Below are 21,339 nucleotides of genomic sequence, written 5' to 3' on the forward strand. Positions count from 1 at the left end.
TTATTTGCAGGTCAGCAAGAGCAGTAAAGAAAGCTGAACTCAAGTACTTTCTTTGAATTCCTTATAAAGTTACCTTACCTTTTTTTTCCTGGATGAACAACATCAAAGAATTAAAACAAGAGGGTTGAACTAATTGATTCCACCAAAAAAAAAAAAATCAATCAGATCAATTTTGTACTGTCACTACTTGGAATGACTCTTCGGTGCTAAATGAATTCAAATATGAAATTGCTGAGTTGTTAATCATGATCTGTAACCTTTTTCTTAAAACAGCCTCAGTACCAGAGAAATAAACGACATTGAGTGTGAAAGCAGTGCTTTAAAGCAATTCAGCTGATATCAGTAGATGCCCCCATATGAATATCTCATGTTTGTACCAGGCAGCTTGGTAAAGTCTACTATTAAACCAGAATTTGCTAATATACAGATAAATATAGATAACTAATGCAACAAATAAAAAAAGAAAAAAGAAAAATGGGGCACACAGTTTAGAAGTAGACAATGAACATGAGGATCAAGATGATAGATACACTAACAGATCAGCAAAGCACTTTTAATAGGACTCACTATCAGGCTCTCTTCTGGTTTTCATGATTAGACAGTTCCCACAGAAAAAGAAGCAGCAAAAGCATAGGAAGTAGAAGATTTTACCAGTTGTTTTTTTTCCCCCCCCAAATAGGTTTCCAAGAAGGTCTCCCCCTTATAAGTACTTGGTTTTTATTGTTCAAAAAATTGATAAGCAGTATTGAAATGGAGTAAATAATGGGTTAATAAGGCTTGCAGAAGATGAAAAATTGTTTCTTTGAACGCTACTTACAAAGAAATGGAGATTTCATGAACTGAAGTGTCTGTACAATAGGATGATAGATCATAGATTAGCTTAAACTGCAGAAACCTTTGGAGCTCTTTTCATCGAAACTTCATGTAAGATGTAACTTAACAAATACAAAGTAATTAACACAAAGGTTGGAATATTCACACACAATGATGGACTCAAGCAGCTACTATTATTTAAACAACAGATCTTGGAGTAATTGGTAAAAATTCTTTAAAATCAATTCTTTAGAATCATAATCTAATACGGCTGTGTACCAATTCAAAGAAATTTCGAGGAGTAAGTTCTAGGAGTATGCCACAGAACTAGAAAAGTTCATTATTGGGCTGTATCTCAAATACGGTATCTGTATTTTCAATACTGCATGCAGTTTTAGTGAGAAAGATCATTCTTGGATCTATGAGCATGCAGACAAGCAAAAAGTATGGTCAGAGGTACCAAAAAGTTCTGTATCAGAAGAATTAAGCAGATAAGGGCTGGAAGATTTGACTAGAAGGGATATGACAGAGATAACTCAAGAGTGGCACAGCGTGAAAAGAGAAAATATCCATTTACTATTCACTTCCTTGGTTTAAAAAAAAAAAAGAAAGTAATAGTAGAAACAGCAGCTTTAAAATAAGTACTTCATTCACATGACTAATCACGAAAGTAATAGTGAAAGGATGCTGTGAATATCAAGACTTTAGATTGGCTCAAAAAGTGAAAAAAGAGTTTCCACATATTTTTATTAGGAGCTAAGAAACAAAACCAGAAGCTACCGGCGGGGGGGGGGGGGAAGTACCACAACATCTCACTCCGTATTCTACCCCTAAGCATCCATTTAATTGGTTACCATTCAAGAAGCGAACCTGGGCAAGCTTGGCCCGCAGCCCAACTTGGCCTCATTGTTCTCTTCTCTTGGAAGCTCAAAGAGGTGAGCAGATTAAAAACTCTTCTGAAGAGCTACGTCAGTTTCTCAGGGTCTTGCCTCTGGCCCCTTCTACCAAGCTGCAAAATCTTCCTTAGGCAGAAGGCTGAGGCAGTTCTGTGAGCCTCTCTTCTGTGAATTTTCAGCAGTCTTTTTTCTCCCATGGGGTGGATGCTTTTAGTTTTACACTGTTTCCCAAATTCTTTGTGTGAGAATTACTTTGAAGTAGTGATCAAATACTGATTTAGTTAAATGAGTGAGCCACAAAAAAAGAAACCATATGCTTTAGAGTATGTTAAAATTCAGTAACTTTTGACTATTTTTAATCAATCATTGCCTTACTTTGTTTTGCCCTCGGAGAACAACAGTACCCTGAAGATTAAAATCAGATATGGAAATACATGGGTAAATGCAGTATTTCTCTTGAGGATGAATAAGAGATTTACAGGTCCCAATAAACATTAGCAAAATACTATGCAATTCCTTTCTACTTGCCATGGAAACTAAAGCCAACTTCAGGTCTGCACACGTTTTTTTCCCCTCTTATTTTTACTTTTTTTTTTAATTGTGCTGTATTGTTTATTAAAATGCAAAACAGTATCATTTTGGTTTTATTGATCATACAATGCCCGTTTTGTCCACTTTCATCCCAATCTTATTTTTTGTGCCTGCCAACTCCATCCATACAGTGACATTTTTCCCAGAACACTCCAAGCTGATAGTTTAAGTAGAAAAAATGATGCTATAGAACTGTTAACCAACCTCACTTTAAAAGTTATATTTATACATGCTCAGCATGTATGAAACACCGTATTACTCAAGAGAAAAATAAAGTGTTAGTTGCTCAAGATCTAGAGACTGTCCCCAAAACACATCCAATAAGACAAAAGAGTCTAAATTACTCAACTACAAACTAATCTTGCAATCCAACTGGGCAAGGATGAAAGAGTTCAAAAAATAAATATATTTCACCCTTTGGCATCTGGGTCTTCTGATGTTTAATTAAAAGAAAAGGCTAAAGGCTATGTTCTTCTCTGAATGTTAGCACACTGCTGAGATGCCAAAGGGACAGGCACTTTTCAAAATACCTTGCCCCAACAGGAATGTAAAAATCATTTCAATTTAAAATATAACAACCCAAATAAAATTCATTAAACTGCATTTGAAATGCTTCATTGGAAGACAAAACTCTACTTCACCTCCCAGAAATGCATTAGTGGAAAATTTCTCGGTGCAAAACATTAGACATGTTCTTTCTTGTATCACAACAAAGATGAATACATTATCTTGGGAAACAACAATAGCTCAGCAAATGGCATTAGTGCTGCAGCACAAAGGCAGAGCACCCAAATGTAAGATACATTCTTTAAGATGTGGGATAAAGACTTAATTCAATCTCACAAATTAAGTCAGAGTTCAAGGAATCTTTGAATTCACTGCTGCTGAGATCCACCTGCAGGGGGCTGTCCTCTCAACTGCTCCTAAGAATCCGGTGACCTCAAGGAAATTAACTGAATCTGGTCTTGAACCCCCCATGCTGTCCCAGCCACATGATGCAGAACATGTCAAAACACAGCAGTCAATACTAAAAGTTGCTCAAATTACAGCTGCAATCCATTTCCTTGAACCACTCCAGCACATTCAGAATTACACTTTTGTTGGCAAGAAGCATTGCCTGCCTGCCTTCCTGGAGCATGGAGTCCTTCTTCTGCAGCAAGAGAACTCCTAGCTGCCCTGCTAAACCCTTTCTTACCTGAGACTCATCTGGTTCACACAGATTCCTAGAGACACACACTGTATACTTTAATGCACCTGGAATAAAATGTTCAGGTGCCACGTATGGAAAGGAGAAGCATCCAAAACCCAATAAAACACCCGTAATTGTTAAGCATGTGTTACGTATATATAATCAAAGTTCATTTTAGGTTTTATAGCTTACATTACAGTAGAACATTTCAGAGAAGTCTTTAGCAGCTTAGGAAATATGACACTCTGCAAACACTGCAGCATTATCTCTAGGGAAAACATGCAGAACTCTACATACTTGGACATAATTGTTAGTTACTGGACACTAGCTCCCAGAGAAGTAAAAGTTTGAGTTCCTTCAAGTCTAAACTAGTTATTGGTGTGTTGCTTGTTTTTCCTTTATTTTTATAAGCCATATAGGCTATGTTTTCACCTATAATATGGAAATTCAAAAGCTAAATCGAAAGGACCTAACAAACAGGTCCTTATGGCTAGTCTGCATGCAGCAGTGTCCAAGTCTCCTCCTCTGTTACAGGATGCAATAAATGTTTCATTACCGTGAACCTTACAGTTTCTCTTAACAGTAAGCAGTACAGAAGACCTCAGACTTGTCAAACCACCAACTCCATCACCAAAGCAAGTTTTGTGAAACATCTTTCCTTCAGGCTTCTCCCGAGTTCATTTACAGTCAGCTGCTCCTTCATATACACATTTACTTTAACTAGCCATCAAAACTCATGTTTATGTTCAATGTAAACAATATCTAAAGCTGAAAAGAATGTCCTACATGCACTGTAGCACTTCAGCCTATGCTGTCAGGAAGACTGTCCCACAACCTTTCCAAAGATATGTAATATAGAAAGAAATATGCCTGCAGGACTCTGAGTGAGGTCCTGAAGGAAGATGCAGAAACATATCGCCTGTAATAGTTTGCTCTGCTCAGTCTGAAAGGAGAGGCAAGAACTGTTAACAAGGGGAATGGTATCCACGCCCGTTCTATTGACAGGAAAACAATTGTTAACCTACATTATCACACGCCTCATACCTATCAATATATTTCTTGACTCTATACATAGGAACTCCTGCAGTAAAGAAAAAACATGGCCTCGGTGTAATCCATCTTGATGGAGACAGTGGTAATACAGAGATACTTTTAGTGACTTCAGTCAGCTCCTCACTTGCTCATGAGAAAGCTAAATACTGGGGGCTTGTTTAACGCTGGCTTGTGGTTTGGGGAGACCTTTTTCTGTGGCTTAAAAACAGTATAAATTGCTCTCCTCAAAAATGATATTAATGGTCAGTCAGCAATAGGCCACAAGAGATCTGGCCAGGATCACAGGGAACTACCCTCATTGCTGAGAAGAAATAAATTCCTGAACACCAGTTTTTCAACACTGAGCTTAATGTTGCAGAAGGCTATTTTTCTTATTTATGAAACTGGATCTTCTCTGTATGTTTGGGATGAACAAGGAAAGGCAACAATCAATCAGGACTATCAAAGCCTTGTCTCGATAGCTCATCAGAAAATCAGAGATCTGCTTCAAATTTTCAGTTAAAAAGGGTAGGTTTGTATGGAACAGCCGCATGCCTGGCAAAGAATTAATCGCAGGTTGGGATATTCTGGCATTTGAGTTTGGACCGGATTTTGCTTTAGGCTGGACATATGCTTGGACTGGCACCGAAACCAAAATTAGAGTTAAACTTGACTGTCACAGAGCACGCAGCATCAGAATTTGTTGAAATATCTCATGATTCAATATTCTTAGCTGGAAAGTAAATTTAACCCATCTGTATTTTACTACTAGCTTTTCACAATGAAGACTAGATACAATCATTATCACAACACACAAATGTCTGAATATTGTTTCACTGTTTAGTAATCAAACACATAACAATGATACAACCTAGTTAGAAGGTTTCACAACCCAACTGCAACCAAGTACGAAGAACACAGTAGCTCACTTCCCACCACATTTAATTAAAATCTCCAGTGCTGTACTTCTTGCTGCATTTTTTTTAATATATATGCTCTAGGCCATAAACCCAGCTATTCCCTTCAGATTCTTTTCATTATGATCTGCGTAAAATCAATAATAAAGAATTGCTTCACAAAGCAAGTACAGACCAGACACCAACCAGAAATAGAAATACCTCTTTTTAAAATTACTGCTTGAACTTTGAACTCTCAGACTGAACAACAACTTCACCCAACAGCAATATACATGCCATTGCATACATTACTTGTTAACAGTCTCCACCCCACAAGATTCAGTCAGTATTTCAGTTTATTTCAAGAGGCCTGCTGCTTCTGTTCCTTAGTTCAGAACTGAGGTTTTCTAAGTTTTAATCCATGCTTAAAAAGAAATTAGCTATTTAAGAAGTCAGAACATGCTCAATGACATTCTTTCACAGATCAGATTTTGAGTTTAATCTGCAGTGAATCTTGAGTACAAGGCTTCTATAGTGTTCTATTTTTACCACGTTTATCCTTCTGATATGAAATATGCTTTCACACTTTTAGAGATTAAAGTTCCAATGTTTATATTAGCACAAGTGTTTAGGGTAAAACTAGTTTTAAAATCCCCAAACTGTGAATCTATTATATTTAGACTCTTTACACCCTTAAAAATAAAAAGACAGCAAACATACAGTATATTATTTCAATAGCTGAGAAAAAAATTTACTCTTATTAAAATGCATACAAAATGACTGCTATTAAAAACATGTCAGGTTGCACCATCCTTCTCAAGAAAAACACACAAAACCTTAGATTTATGCTTACGAATATACATATGAATGATCCATTTGTCATTCAGATCAGCAGTGCAAATCACATGCTTAAAATTAAACATGTATAAAAGCTTTCATGAGATCCCTTACATTAGGAAAACCTTATATATAATTATCATTCTACATGCCTATTCCAGGCAAAATCTGACATCAATCTAATCACTTCTCAAACATATTTATGCAGAATTGTGTAGTTCCACAGTAAAATGCAAATGCAGGATTAAGTTCTTTCTAGTTTTAGAGGTGCAGATGCATTTACAGGTTCATTCACTCATTGGCTTTTATCATCTGCCAATTAATCCAAAGGATGTTTCTCCAAAACCTGGCTCCCCTAAAATGTAGATGGATCAGTTCAAGCCATGTACAACTGGACCACATGGTGAAGTCACAACACATGCCATATAGAAGAGACAGAACAAATTGGAAAGCAAAAGAAAATATCTATCGGCACTGTTTCTGCGCTTATTTCTTTTCTCACAGCTCTTTCATTTCCCAGGAAATTCTCTGCTTTCCCATCATTAATCACTCTTCCTTCTATGTTTCCTTATTACTCAACACATAGAAGAAAAAGCAAATCTCAAGGAGGAAACTGCCAGTTATAACCAAACATCAAAAAATGATACTGCCATGAACAATTTACTGCTTTTAGGGTACTTCAGCTAGTTATTTGAAACTTTATCAGCAGAAGATATTTTAACCCACTATCCTCATGTTAACAACTGCTTCTTTTAGACTATCTTTACTCACAGTACTTCTCAATTTTTTTTCCCCCTCCATTCAGGACTAAATGGTGTCAGTAGAAGTTGGATTTGTCTGTAATAAAGCTAAAAAGACAACCATAACACATGAACTTGACTGTGCCAAGCCTCCTTGTATTCATTATTCATTACTAAACTAGTCAAAGACACCAGGCAAGAACACGATGCTGAAAAGATTGTGTAAAAATACTTGCTGCCCACAGTGATTTTATTTACTGCTGATAAACTCCATCATATTAAGGCACTGCAGGTGCCTGCAATTGATTCACAGCAAATGCCTGCTTTCCTAAATTAGTACTGATGCTTCAGTACCATGACATGAAATATGGTTAGCAGCAGCATGTTAGACCTCTTACACAGACACCAGTCCAGGCAACAAACTTTTCCCTTTAAATACATATGAAATGCTAACAACAACAATAAGGCAGTACATTAAGACCTTAAACAGTATCTATAACTGACTACTGCTCTCAGCAAAAAGATCACCATGGTGCTATGATTTCTAGAGATTTATGTGACGGTTGTCTTGAAAAGATCTTAGGGTCTACGCAGCAATATATGCCCAAAATAACTGATCTTTTAAAAGTGCTGCTCTCTGGATGGCACCTTCTGTCTCTCAAGACAACATGATATCTGATGAGTAGTATTATTTAGAATATTCAAAGGAGTTGCCAAGAGATTACCAAAGACATTCGTGTCTGTTATCTCCACCAAGTTATAGCAGGACTCAGAACACATATGCTGACAAAATACAAATTAAAAAGTTCACTTAATTTGAAAACTGTCAAAGTATACATATGGAGTGTTAGTATGTAATTTTTTTCATTAAAAATGAATAATGTCAGAAGCAATTCTGTAATAGTCTTCTGCAATAGTATCTCTAAATGAAGTAAACACAATGCACATGTTCTGCATTTCTACTGGCTTTCAGAAATAAACTCGGGACCAAGAACTTTACTCATTAAGACTACCCTCAAGAACTCACAGTACTATTCTGTACAGGTAAAGAGACAGGGAGGAGCAAACGCATAATTTAGACATTAGTTTCATAAAGCTCTTAAGAATCTGTTTAATTCAATGATCCCAGTGATTTGAATGGTACTTAGTCTTCAATAAAAGCTAATTAAAAAGTATCTTTGTATATAAAGATCATGTAAATATTTCTACCAGACTTCAACAATAAGTAAAACCACCAGTATATTTGAAAACTTCTCAAAGACAAAATTATCTAACCTTTTCAAAGCCTAATATTAGACATGTTTAAAGATCTAGACCTGTAAGGACTATTCTGCAAGCATACATTATAGTCGACAGCACTATATATGACTGAATTAAAGAACTCAGTTCCATTTGGAACAAGTATTTTCATCCTCTTCCAAATTATTTTCTTGATATTCTTAGTATAGCCAGCAGAGGAAACACTAAGTTTTAGAGTTATTGGGTGCTCACTTTTTCTTTTTCTTTAAGAATTTCAACCAACAACACAAAGAACTTAGGGGCATCATGAAGCTTTTTTTTTTTTTTTTTTAAAACTAGAGGGAACAAAGTGACAATACACAGTCCAAAACACCTCAAAGGTACATGCGTAAGAAAGGTGTGGTCTGATTCAGCTAGTTACAACATTTAGACTTCCCAAGCCAAGGCAGCTGCAATGCTAGTGGCACAACTAGCATTCTTACTTTTTCAAAACTGCTTAGCTCTGCCAGGCTATAATGTATTATCAAGTTGCCATTCTGTTTAATGTTTGACTCAACTATTCTCAGGTGTCCAGATCCAGAAATCTTTAATAATCTACAGCTTAGGTTCTTTCCAAATAGTATCTGCATAACAAATCTCCAGTAATTACAGTATACAAGAAACCTATAAAGTACAAAAATGTAATTACTGTAAAAAATGATACTGAAAATATCACACAGTTACACCAAAAAACATTGCGTATATTATTCAGGCACATAACGGGTCTCCAGAGGAAACATTCACCCGCTTGAGTACACAATCTATAAGCAAGCATTTAATTTTCTTAAGGATTGCTGCTGCCAAGATTCCACAAAAATATCTATTCTATACTAAACAAAAACTAAAATCACTTAAATTCTATATTAAACTACAATTGGTTTATGTCTTTTAGAAGAGCAACTCATATCCAATAGAGCTAAGCACTAAGCACCAATACAGTAACGAGTTGAGAATATCCACAACCCTGCAGATCAGAACCTAAGCTTTGTAAGCAACTGTCTCCTTCTCATCACCTCTTTAATTGCAGAGTACAGTAGGTGTGTCAAGTTAACCAAAAGCCCAGAGGCATTTCATTGTTCAGACAGAAGTGAAGCACTGCTTCAAGAAAACAAGAAAAAAATAGGCCATATCTTTGAAATCGCTAACACAGAAATTGCTTTATACCTTCACTTTAGCAATAAAGAAAGTTCTCAACATTGCATACACTAGAACAGCAATCATAATGCAACTTGATGAAGTGAGTTACAGTTTTCTTGCTCTTTTTATTTAATGTTTAACTATTAAAAAGTCATGACACAAACCTGGGTCCACGTGTCTGGAGTTTCTTCTAATTCCATTCGTTCGTTTCTGAATAGCAAAAACACAAATTAAGGATATGAATAAACTTGTTTTCACGAAGGCATATTAAGCTCCTTTCGTTCCCACAATCTACTAGGCAAAGATGGTTATCTTATTTCCCCTCACCACCATCACCACAATTATCTCTATCTGATAGAAATATCCTACTTTGAAAATTATTCTTAGTAATGCAGAAAGTTTATTCATACATCCTATTTTTTCCTGACATGATGCTCAAAAGATTCTTAGTCCACAGAGGGTTTATTCATATATCAATTCCTTTGGATACTAAGCACTTTTTAAAAAATCATTTACGAACATGATAATAGAAAAATACACAATTTGGTAACATCTGATCCAGATAACGTCCATAAACACAGTAGTAGTGAGGCTGCTTCTCTTCTTCTATTGCTTTAATAAGGTAGAAACTTTCTCTGTTCCTACTCTGCACTTAAGGTATGTGGAATTTCCTAGAAAATTCTTAATTTTCTGGGCAAGTACTTAAATGTGTTTAGTAACTCCCCTCCCTCTTTCTTTTAAATTTGGATAAGTAGAGCCGCACATAATCAGAAACACTAACAAGAATGAGACTTTTTTTTTAATGATGAGGTTGATTTTTTGATGTTGTTATTGCTGTTGTTTTGTTTTTCTATATACTTTATTCTCCAGGACATATAATATGGGTCCCTGAAAACATCACTGTGAAACAAGGCACATCTATGAACTACTATCTACTTTTGCAAACTTGTTTTAACTGCTAGCTTGCATTAAGGTTCATGCATTTTTATTTATTTTTTTAATCAAACCAAGCAGGGGAAAGCACGTTGCATAACAAAGGGAACAATTAGATTGCTCCGATTTACTTGCAGTTGATATAAGCTGATGCAGGACGAACAACCAAGGTGAGCCAGAAAGCAGTAACCTGAGGCACAACCAAATTGCTAAGCCCTATAGCAAGCTGGTAAAAAGGAAAAGCTTGATTTAAAAACAGCTTTCAGACTCTTGAGTCTTTGGACTTATTTGGTCTATACCCCACATTCTAATTGAAGAAAGGATGCAGTGGTTTTTTTTTTCAGCTGCAGTAGAAAGAAGAAAATTGTGAGTTGCTGCTACAAGAAGTGAAGGTAAAGTTAAATAAATAAATAAATGGCTCAGTTATATCTGACTCCATTTTTTAGCAATTGAGGCAGTATTACTTTTCAGGATTAATGCAGATTTGCACATGAGAGGTAAAGAGAAAAAGCAAATGTCAAGGAAGATGCAGACATTTAACTGAACTGAAAAAAAATACAGTAATTATGTGACAACACAAGTCAAATACACCGAAGCACCAGATAGAAAATGATGCTCTATACCCTTAAATATATTGCAGTACCAGTAGACTTAATTACTGGTATGAAAAAAATCCATCTTTCCCAGAATCATGAATTCTAACTTATACTTAAATTACCTCTTGTTGAAAAATTAATTTAAACAGGCAATTATTTAAGAATGAAACTAATTCAAACATTTTGGCTCAAATCAATAGCCAATACCAAATCAATAGCTCTCAAAAGGAAGCTGTCTCTTTACACAAAAGAAAAGATTTCAGAATCACGCTGGGGGTGAGAAGCTTAGGGTCTTGAGGGCTTAGCTACAATTAGTATACATATTTTCTTCATCTGGCCACCTGTGTTCACCTTATTTAGCTTTACATACTTGGCAACATGGCCCACAAGGTGCAGCAAGCAATCTGTTCATGGCTTCCCAGTGCTGCCTGTCAGCTGCAGTACCAGGAGACTTAAGCTAACAGACCATGCCATAATTTTCATATTTAAAAGTGTCCTTACCTAGCAGACATTTCTAGGCAGAGACAGTAAAGACAAGGCAGCAGGTGGCTGGAAGTACAGCCGGCGAGACACTGGCTGAGGGAACCGTGAGGAAGGCAGGCAGGCGGCAGACATTTCGGGGCATGCAGGCAGGCTGCAGGGCCGCAAGCACAGGCTCTTGTGGTAACACAGCCCCAGCACCCCTCTCCTCACTCTGGGCTCCCCCGGCCACCCTGTCTGTCCTCACCCTGACAGACCCCAGGAACCCCAGCAAGCCCAGCTGTAAAGGCTGGTGCTCACTGCAGCCCCCCGGCCTACTGCAGCCCAGGCCCCCGGCCACTGAATGTGCCAGGTGCTGGGGCTCCCCTCCCCAGCAACACTGCAGCAGCTCAAACGTAGGCGGGCATGAGGGGAGTCAGCCTTGTGTGTGACCAACCATGAACCCTTCTGCGCCAGTCACGTCAGCCATAACATCCTTTCAATTCCGTTACTGATCTTAGAGATAGCACCAAAACACCAGTGTTAATGGAGAAAAAGAACACACATCCTCATACATCGTTCATAACCAGTGTGGCACTTAAGCAGTTAAATTACCATAAACTTCTGGTGTAAAATATATGCTAGGAACTATTATACCCTAAGACTTAGTGCTGCCTTTCTTTTGTCAGAATTGGCTGACAAAAAAATAACTGCTACGCCCTTCTGTGCTTCAGTGGAGAGGCACAAGTAACTGGCAAGAACATAACCCAGTAAAACTAGCAGTGTTCTTGAGTTTAAGTTGAGGTACACTACATATACCACTGTGACCATTTTAACGTTCTCTCAAGATGACAAATTCCACAGCCACTGAATAACTCTGACAAACGCATGTTTAAATAAAGAGGCAAAAATTGCCCGGCCAGTTCTTCACTGCCCAGAGGTCTGTGGAGAAGCAGACTTGGACACTAGCACTTCACTGCCGCAGAACTGGCTACTGTTTAAAAGAAGAGTAGACTTAATTCCACTGCCAAATTTGGTCTAGCAACACTGAAAAACTAGACATCAGTTGTGAAGTGTTTTTTTTTTTTTTCCTGTAATTAAAAAAAAATAAATACATCTCCACCCCTTCCAGTTCTCAGCATTAAGCCATGCCAACTGAAAATTGACACACGCTTGGAGCATAGTACATTTGTATGTAATTGTTTTCCACCATTCTAAAGAAATATGTTAGTAAAGGCAGAAGAAAGCATACATGTTCCAACAGCACATGCACAAAGTAAATGTCATCAACAAAGCAAAAGTCACATGAAAACAAATCCTTACCTCATGTTTCAGGTTCCCGTGTTCTGAAAGGTAAGTAAAAATTGGCATTATTGTCAACTGTAAATTTACGCTGCGTATATAGCTTCCTCAGCCTGCGCTGTGCCGCATGACGAGAAGCACCGCTACGCCCTGCGCTACCTGATACCTGCAGCACGCCCGGGCAGCGCCGTGCAGGCCGTGCTCGCCTCGCTCATTGGCTCTTCCAGCCAGCACTGCACAGGGCTCGCGCCCGCCAGCTGCCCGCGGGTGCAGGACAGCCTGATCCAACACACCTCACAGACTTTTGCAACCTCCCCAGTGCGCTTCCTAAGTATCAGCTTGTCGGGAATTAAAAGGTATTGCTCTTCATTGCAAATAGTGTTTGCACCTCTTCTCACCTGTCTCTTCAGAGTATGCCGAGTTGTATCAAGATAAGATGTGTATCTTCAGCTGAAACATTTTCTACATTTCTTGTACTTCGGTTTAGCATTGCATTAGTATGCAATGGAATTTAAAGCCTGTGGGTTTTTATGTGCTTTTTTGCTATGCATTTCTTATACTACTTATAAATGATATTAAAAAATATAGTCTTGTGGGTGATCAGATGGCATCAAGACAGTAATACTTGCACACACACAACACCAGACATAACTACAGAGACACTAAAAGTTGCATTTTTTATATGTATTTTTTCTTTGTGTCTAATCTGATAACTGATATTTTGGTGTACACTAGATGGTTTTGGTTCAGTGCCTTATCAAAGGACAACTGTATTTACCTGTGCATGTTCTCTAGGACTACACATGCTGCTGAGACAGAGTACTTACTACCCATGCCCAGTTTGTCACATTTGAACACTTTTACTGTAACTTCTTGTACACAGTGAGCCAACACTTGCAATAAATCAAATAAAAAGCTTTAACTGCAAGTCGATTTTGTTCCACAAAAAAACAAAAAGAATGACACGAACCAGTAAAGTGTGGGAAAAAAAACTTTTGGCTTTCTAGCATTTTATGCAAAGATAAGCAGGCATGCCAAGACCCAGCATGCTGGCTGAGGACTCGGGGCCAGGCATGCGAGGCCCAGCCTATTTACCACCAACAGAAATTCTTCTCATGTATCATTTTAGTCACTGTTTCTTCTCATACCGTATGCCAAAGATGCATCTTCCCATCATTCTCAGAAAATATTATCATCATTATACCCTTTCCAAAAGTGTTGATTTGCATTTGAACAGCAAGCACACAGAAGAAATATAAGCCAGCCCCAAAGGAGGAAATGCAGGTAGACTATGGAGGTTTTCAAAGGAGCCTGAGGGAATTAGTTGCCTAAGTGCTGCTGAAATCAATTCAATTTTGGTGTTTACTTTCACAGTTTCGTATGCCTTTCAGAAATTTTGCCAAAATCTAAATAAAATCACGCTTTTTTTTAATGTTTCATCTCAGCATTATATATGACTTCAAGGGAAAGTCATTTTGGTAAGTACTTTCAGAGGGGCAAAAGCAAAACTTCAAACCCAGACTCGAAGGGTCCATTTTGTTAAGAATGACCTTATTTAGTTCTGAAGATCTGTTATCACAAAACAGAAATGGACATGTCTTTCTATCCTCCAACAGGAATGAATCAATCTGACTTTTAACAGTTGCTGTTGAGTTGTGGGTTTTCTCCCCCTTTAGCAAATATCCCAAACAACTACATGAATGAGCTCCATTTGATGATTTCAGCATCCCAACACTCTTGACAATAAATAATTAAGAAACTCATTAACTTCCAGTATCAATATTCAAGAAATCACTACATAGGAAGGTTATAAATAAACCCAATAATTTGCATAAAATGAGTTTCATGAGAAGTGCATGGGGTTTTTGTTTTGATACATAGGTTAAAAAAGTAAACTGCTCCATTAACCAAGGCCAGGAGGGCATTTGTCATTAAAGCCTAATGAACAAATTCAAACTCAGAAAAAATAATAGCAACTCCAATGAAGAACACTTTCTTTAAGCCGTCTCCACTCCACATTAACCCTTAAAAAGCCCAAAACATAGCCAACGCTGACAGACTGAAATCTGATTTGTTATTTCACTATTAACATGCACAAAAGAACATTTAATATTTATTTCCATATAAAAGCCTATTAAAAATTAAGGCTTATGCTTGTCTTATTTCTTTTCAATATTCCTGTAGTTCAGGGTATTTTGTACTGAATTATGTCAATTGCTCCATCAGGAGTTCAAAATTATTTTTTTTCCAAAATGTTCCATTAGCACAAGAGCAAAAAAAAAATAAATTTCTATCTACTTCGATACTGAGGGTGGAAAATGAATGTTTGAGGATATCCACCAGTAGATATTTTACACGTGACAACTTTAATTCAAGTTTCTGCTCATCACCAACATACCTATGAAGTTAAGGAGCAAGTGAGTTCTTAGTTACAACAGCAAGGTACTTTTATTGCCACGGTTCAGCACAATTTTTAGGTTTCGTTTATTCAGTGAAGCCATGATACTACCGGGTCAAATTTTGGTAATTGCATTTTACTACAAAAACAACAGGAACAACAGCTGGCCTCGATATGTAAGAAAACTCAGATCAGAAAACCGGTTTAGGCCGCTTTCCTCAGGGATGCAACGGAGCTGCTGGATTTGCATGATAACTCAATGGAGAGTAAACAAATTATTTACATTAAATATAAAATGTAGTAAATTACTTCCTATTTTAAAAGAAAATTCAAAATATTTTAAAACTAGGAACTAGAAAGTAAACTACCTTAAAAGAGCTGTGGGACTATCTGCTACTTTCCAGTCACTTAGCCAGACATTGAATAATCAGAAGAAAAGCAAATAGTAACATAGAAGTACCACGGTGTTGGTCTCTGCACAACATACCAAGCCCCATAAGTGACTTTTGTTCAGTCAGACGGTTAGTTAAATAATACAGCTCAACCTTTGTTGCAGTTAAACAAGTGGCATAACTCCAATGAACATTCTGGGACTTGAACATTTACTCATCAATGCTGTTGACATAGTAGGTTTGGAGAATAGCCAGCAATTTTGCAACTGTTGATCAAGCCAGCAACAAGGTAAACAGGGAAAGCTGCTGTTTTCCTTTTAGATGTCAAAAAATGCATGTTTTTTATAAATACTCTCTAACGTGCTGTAGCAAGCCATTATTACATACGCAGCATGGACTATATTATTGGGCATGCACATTAGCATATGAAAGCAACCCTGAAATTAACCCATTCGTATGGTAATATTTTCTTAAACTTTCTTCATACATTTGAAGAAATACTCCTCCACCTAAGGAAAAGCAGGGTTTTTTCAAATGGAATAGTCTGAAGGAGAAAAAAAAAAATCATGCATGCAATAACTAAAAGTTAACACAAAAATGCCCGGTTAATGTTTTTGTGATCGATTTATGCCCTGATGACAGATGCTTCTAGCATCCCTGGGAACAGAGATAGAAAGGGAATTTCATGGTTTGGCACTGTATTTAAAATATTCAAATATTTTCAGATTCTAGATCCATTACTGAAGATTCATCTAATTGAAATATTCAATAGCCTGTGTAACCAGAAAACATTTGCTTGAGAACACTTAATTTAATATAATTGGATGAAGTTGGTAAAATTCCAGTCTGGCAATGGAAGTGGACTGTTAATTCTGCTGTTTTAGACTAGGAAATGGACTGAAGTTCTGCAGTATTTTCTGTGACACGTGATATAAAGCGTGCCTTTTATAGTGTGCCTAAGAAATGATAAATGTGTGCCTTTACTGATGCTCACTTAACAGTGGTCCCACTCTTAAAGATTACCAAATATAAACCCTTCCAACTGGTGGGGGAGCATCACCATGTAAGAATTGTACTCTGCCTTGAAATAAGGCATAGGAGTGCCACCGAGAAACCAGGAAATCTCTATGTCAGCCACTGCAGATAAAACACAGCACATATACCTATATAAATGGCCTTGTAAAAGAAATACATGCATCCATTTCATAATCCTTATGTTTAAGGATAATGGCTTCACAGAGCCTTCTATCGAAGTCTGTGCAGCCTGAAGGAGTTTGCCTGAACATCAGCAACACAGAGGGATAATGGAGAATTTCAAGTCACAGAAAAATGAAGTGATAACGCATAAGTGTATGAAAATATTTGAGCATGTACAGGGCAGCATTTCAGGGGACAGGAAGTGAAACAAAAGACAAGTGAGCACAGACAACTTCAATCACCACTGAACATTTAGAGCAACATGGACAGGAAAAATAACAAGAAAAAACAAGGCTAAATGCAGACATTTTGTTCTATTTATTAATTCAACTGATTAAGCCTGTATCTTTTATCACTGCAACTTCTTAGTCTGATGAACTAGCCTTCTTTGAAGCAAAACATCTGAAGAACTGGCATATGTTTTTGTATATGGTATAACATGACAATACAGCAATTTATCTCAGATTTTGTCAGTGTTTCTCTCCTAAATTTATCATCCTAATCTGACACTTACTAAATTTGTCATTCTAAAGGCTTCATCTATCTTTGCATGTCTGCCTTTTGAACTTTCAAAAACTGACTTGGAATAAAATACAAAAAGTTTTAATCCACTCAGGGTTGTTCTAAGCATAATTTCAGAAAGCTTAGCAGAAACATCTGCTCAGTGGTCTAAAAAGAACAATGTTAAACTGTACTAAAAAAGGAAAAACAGTACAGAAGAAAATGCTCTGCAAATGCCTTTATGAAGCCTTTGAACCTGGGAGCCTTTGCATAGAGGAAAAATAGACTGGAAAGAGAAAGAAGTTTGCAGAGAGGACAAAGTAGCGTACACCTAGATTTAAGTTGAACATGCAACAAAAAACAGAATCTTAACAACCCATTTGCTTCCAACTTCACTTAAGATTCATACAGTATTATTTTACCAAATATTTATGTATTTTAAATAAAATCTAAAGAAAAATTCTGCTCCTTCGAAGTTGTGAAATAACTTCTTACAGTCGTGAGGTAGCCTAAATGTTTCATTTGTTTTGTTTGGGTAAGAAGGGGGGTGGGTTTTTTTGGTGTTTTTTTTTTTTTGTTTTGCCCCAAGCAAATGCACAGTATTACTGAAACATATACGGCAGGAAAACTGCAAGATATCAGACCTTGTGTTATCTTGGGATTTATGGTCATTCTTACCGATTCACGTTGCACCATATGTGTCCACAGATCTTTAGAGAAAAATTGAAAGGTAAGTTGCTGCCTTCCAGGGTGCCAGATATCCAATTAAAATAAAAACTACAAAAGTGATTGGAACAGAAGGCAGGAAATAAAAAAAAAAAAGTAGTAGGGGTGGTTTATACTGGAGAAGATACATCTTTCTTGTGAAGGACAGTATGCCTTTGCTTTTGCACTCTATTAATTCAAATGTGATTGCTTTAAAATATTTATTTTATGTAAGTTTATTTTTTTCTCCAATATATATATAGGAGGTTCTGTGAAAAATCTATCCTCCAGAAAAGAAAAAAAAATAGAAAAAGAAAATTTGAATGAACAATACTGTGGTTGCTTGTATGGTTTCTGGATCTACAAGAGGTGATCTTAAAAAAAAAGAAAAAAAAGACAGACTAGGATAATGGCATAGAAGAGTTCCAGTACAGGAAAACAACTAAGATCAAAGTTCATTGGCTGCAGCAGAAGTCAGCATCTGACATCCCAATGATTTTGTGAAAGGAGGAAGCAGGCAAATAACACAGTGAAAAACCAAGCAAAAGTCAGGAAGTAACACAAACAGGGGCAAAGACAGAAGCAAGCTCATACAGCTTTGAAAGGAACAAAAAGCTAGAACCAAAAACTTGAAGCAGAAGCTTAGTGAAGGGGAGAAGATGAGGTCATGATGTAATTCAAACAGCGGGAGAGAGATTATCTCAAAGCATTTTGCAAAGATTATAGATGGCAATACCAAAAAAAAATTAAGAGGTTGCAGAAGCCCATGTGAGATATGCAAGAAATTTCACACAGTTATAAAATGTTCCTGAAAAAAAGAACATACAGGTTTAGTGAAGCAAGTAGGACAATTTCTGAAAAAGCTTCCGCAAAAGATACAGCTACACCTTGCAGAAATCACAATGTGTTCCAGTGTTTTTTCTCTTTCAAACACAAGCAAAAGAAATCCGAATGTATTAATGGTGGGGCAAGTTCATATTTGGAGGGAGCGCGTTTTTCCTGCTCCACCAACAAATCAGCTCTAGAAAGAATATAAGAACCTGGACGGAGGTAAGAGTCAAAAATGGTACTGTTATGTGACAAGGTGTCTGGAGTGCACAGACTCACTGCCACTGACTGAACAGGTACGGGGAAGGGAATATGTGCTAACGATGAGCACTAACATTTGGCATTATAAGCGGGAGGTGTCAGAGAGAATTACAGAAACACTACTGAGCAGAGAAGGAAGAGGTCAAATTTGGAGAAAGCACCCTAAGAGGGAGACTGAACAGTGGCTGAAATCGAGAGAAGCCTTGAAGTCCCAAATGGCAGAAGGAGAATGGCAGCTTATTAAGGGGGGGGGAGGGGGGGGGAAGGTCCTTAGATGCTGGCAGTAATAAGCCAATCACCTTTTTTTCTGAATATTGTGAGTGGCCAGAAATGATGGAAAGCAATGAGATTAAAGAGGATGCTGACGCAACACAGTTTCAGGAGCTGAGAGTAAAATATGAAAACTCATACAGACATCAAGGAAGAACAAGGGATGCTAGATAATATGCCGTACACTAAGTGTTACTTGTGAGCCGTCTATGATTAAAACCAGATCTATTTCTTGTTGTATACACAGGACACCAACAAAGAAATTGGGTTTGACCTATAACAGTTCACTCTCTTGCGCTTTTTAACAACTCAGTTTAGTACGAATAAAAGTCCCCATGAATTCTAAATGCAATTCTAATTGTACTTATAAATGGTAGTTTCACAAGCATGTATGTTACGATAAACACAAATTAGGGTAAATTAAACCTTAATTATATCTAGCAAGTTTTATGTCCTAATTAAAAATGGTATTCTAACAATAAAAATGACTTACCACCTGAATTAGCTCTGCCACAATTGTCTAATCTTCCTAAGCATTCTTTGTGTGCTCCAGCTCCACACTTAGAGCATAAATAGCCTTGATAAAATGTTCCCCTGTAAAATAAAATTAGGTAGTGATACATTAGAAGTGATAAATTCCATGCATAAAGAAATAAAAGACATGGCAGAAGGTATTAGAAGCCATTTGCCTTGTTGCATAATGATAGTCCTTAAAGACCTGAGAAACAGCAACAACAACTGACAAGCAGCTCATCAGCTTTTTGTCACTGCTAGCCATTTCAAAATAACAACCAGATAGTTCCTCTGAACTACTGATAGAATAACAATCTTCATTCCTATTTAGCCCAAAGCAACTCTGGCACAGCACACTTGAAACTGTACCATTATCTATCTATCCTACCATACAGCTACACTCTGTTTCATTTCAATGGGAATTCGCTCAGACAACATGAAGAATAGATCCATTTTGGGAAAGCCTTAAGTATGAATATATGTTTAAGTACTAAGGATTTTATAGGCTCCAATGCAAATATTCTCGACTTCAAAAATGTCCATTAAATAAATAAAAAAAATAAGCTATTTGGGTACACTTCGGTTAACATTCAGACCTGCTAAGGAGTAACTTTCCTTACTCTAAATGTTCTCCAATTCCCCTTAATGAACTAAAATCTGAATTTGAGTCTGAGAACGCATTTATTTTCAGATGTGTGTGTTGCTTTTCTCTCAGGTACAATCCACAAAAGGGCTAACAGTCTTTTACATGTACTTCTGAGCAATTACACGAGTTCCATCTATTGATGTGTCTGCTTAATCTTCACACTAGACTTGGCTGTCTCCAAGATTATCCTGACCAGTTTGGAGTGATTACACATCCTAGTCTAACATGACATCTTCAGCTTCAAAGGAAAATCAAGTTTCATATATGGAACACAGGACTGGACAGGTTTAACCTGAATGCAACATACAGCAACTGCTATTTACTGCAACAGGTACTAGACTTCAATTAATTGCCTTTATTTTATTAAACTCAGAAGCACATTAATTTTTTAAGTATCAAAATACAGAAGCTTAGAGACAAACAAATATAAAAATATTTTAATCCACTTTGTTCTGTTTTTGTTTTTTCTTATTGCTACACAGGAATACAAGACTCTACATAAGAGCAGAGGACAAAATTATCCATCCCTATAGATGGCTTTTAAGGCTGACATTTTATCCCCACTTCAGAAAGATCAGGCACAAAGGTTCAAACTTTGTTTGAAGTATTTACGTGCCATTCTGTTTAGCATTTTGAAGTTTAAACTGACAATATCCTTTCAAAAATTATTTAGCCATTTTAGGACCGTAAACCCAGTATGCTTTCAATACTACTTGGGTATACAGGAACACGTCTATGTATCACTAAGTAGCACCTAGGGGTACCTAAGCTATCTTGGAGCAAATTGGCATGCCTGTGCAGAACCATGCAGGATCATGCAGCCTGTGTCCTGAAAGCAAGACAACCGTTTCTCAGCAACAGCAGCCAGTGCAGTAACAGAGACAATGACTCAACTATACTGCTTCAAATTAAAACTTAGGCATGCCATC

General features: G+C 37.1%; 1 protein-coding gene across 6 annotated transcripts in view; it reads right to left on the bottom strand.

Annotated features, from left to right (window-relative positions):
* VAV3 (vav guanine nucleotide exchange factor 3) overlaps positions 1-21,339 on the bottom strand; it is a 275,359-nt gene that overhangs the window by 145,933 nt on the left and 108,087 nt on the right. For 4 of the 6 annotated variants that reach the window (XM_048066888.2, XM_048066894.2, XM_048066891.2 and 1 more), the window contains 3 exons: positions 19,745-19,845; positions 12,721-12,743; positions 9,574-9,619 (listed from right to left, as the gene is read on the bottom strand). In XM_048066888.2, the coding sequence (XP_047922845.1) occupies positions 9,574-9,619; positions 12,721-12,743; positions 19,745-19,845 (170 nt within the window). The remainder of the gene's footprint in view (positions 1-9,573; positions 9,620-12,720; positions 12,744-19,744; positions 19,846-21,339) is intronic. The other 2 variants (XM_048066889.2, XM_048066890.2) reach the window with 2 other exon arrangements.

Source organism: Anser cygnoides, chromosome 8 (genome assembly GCF_040182565.1).
Source record: "Anser cygnoides isolate HZ-2024a breed goose chromosome 8, Taihu_goose_T2T_genome, whole genome shotgun sequence".
NCBI lineage: Eukaryota > Metazoa > Chordata > Aves > Anseriformes > Anatidae > Anser > Anser cygnoides.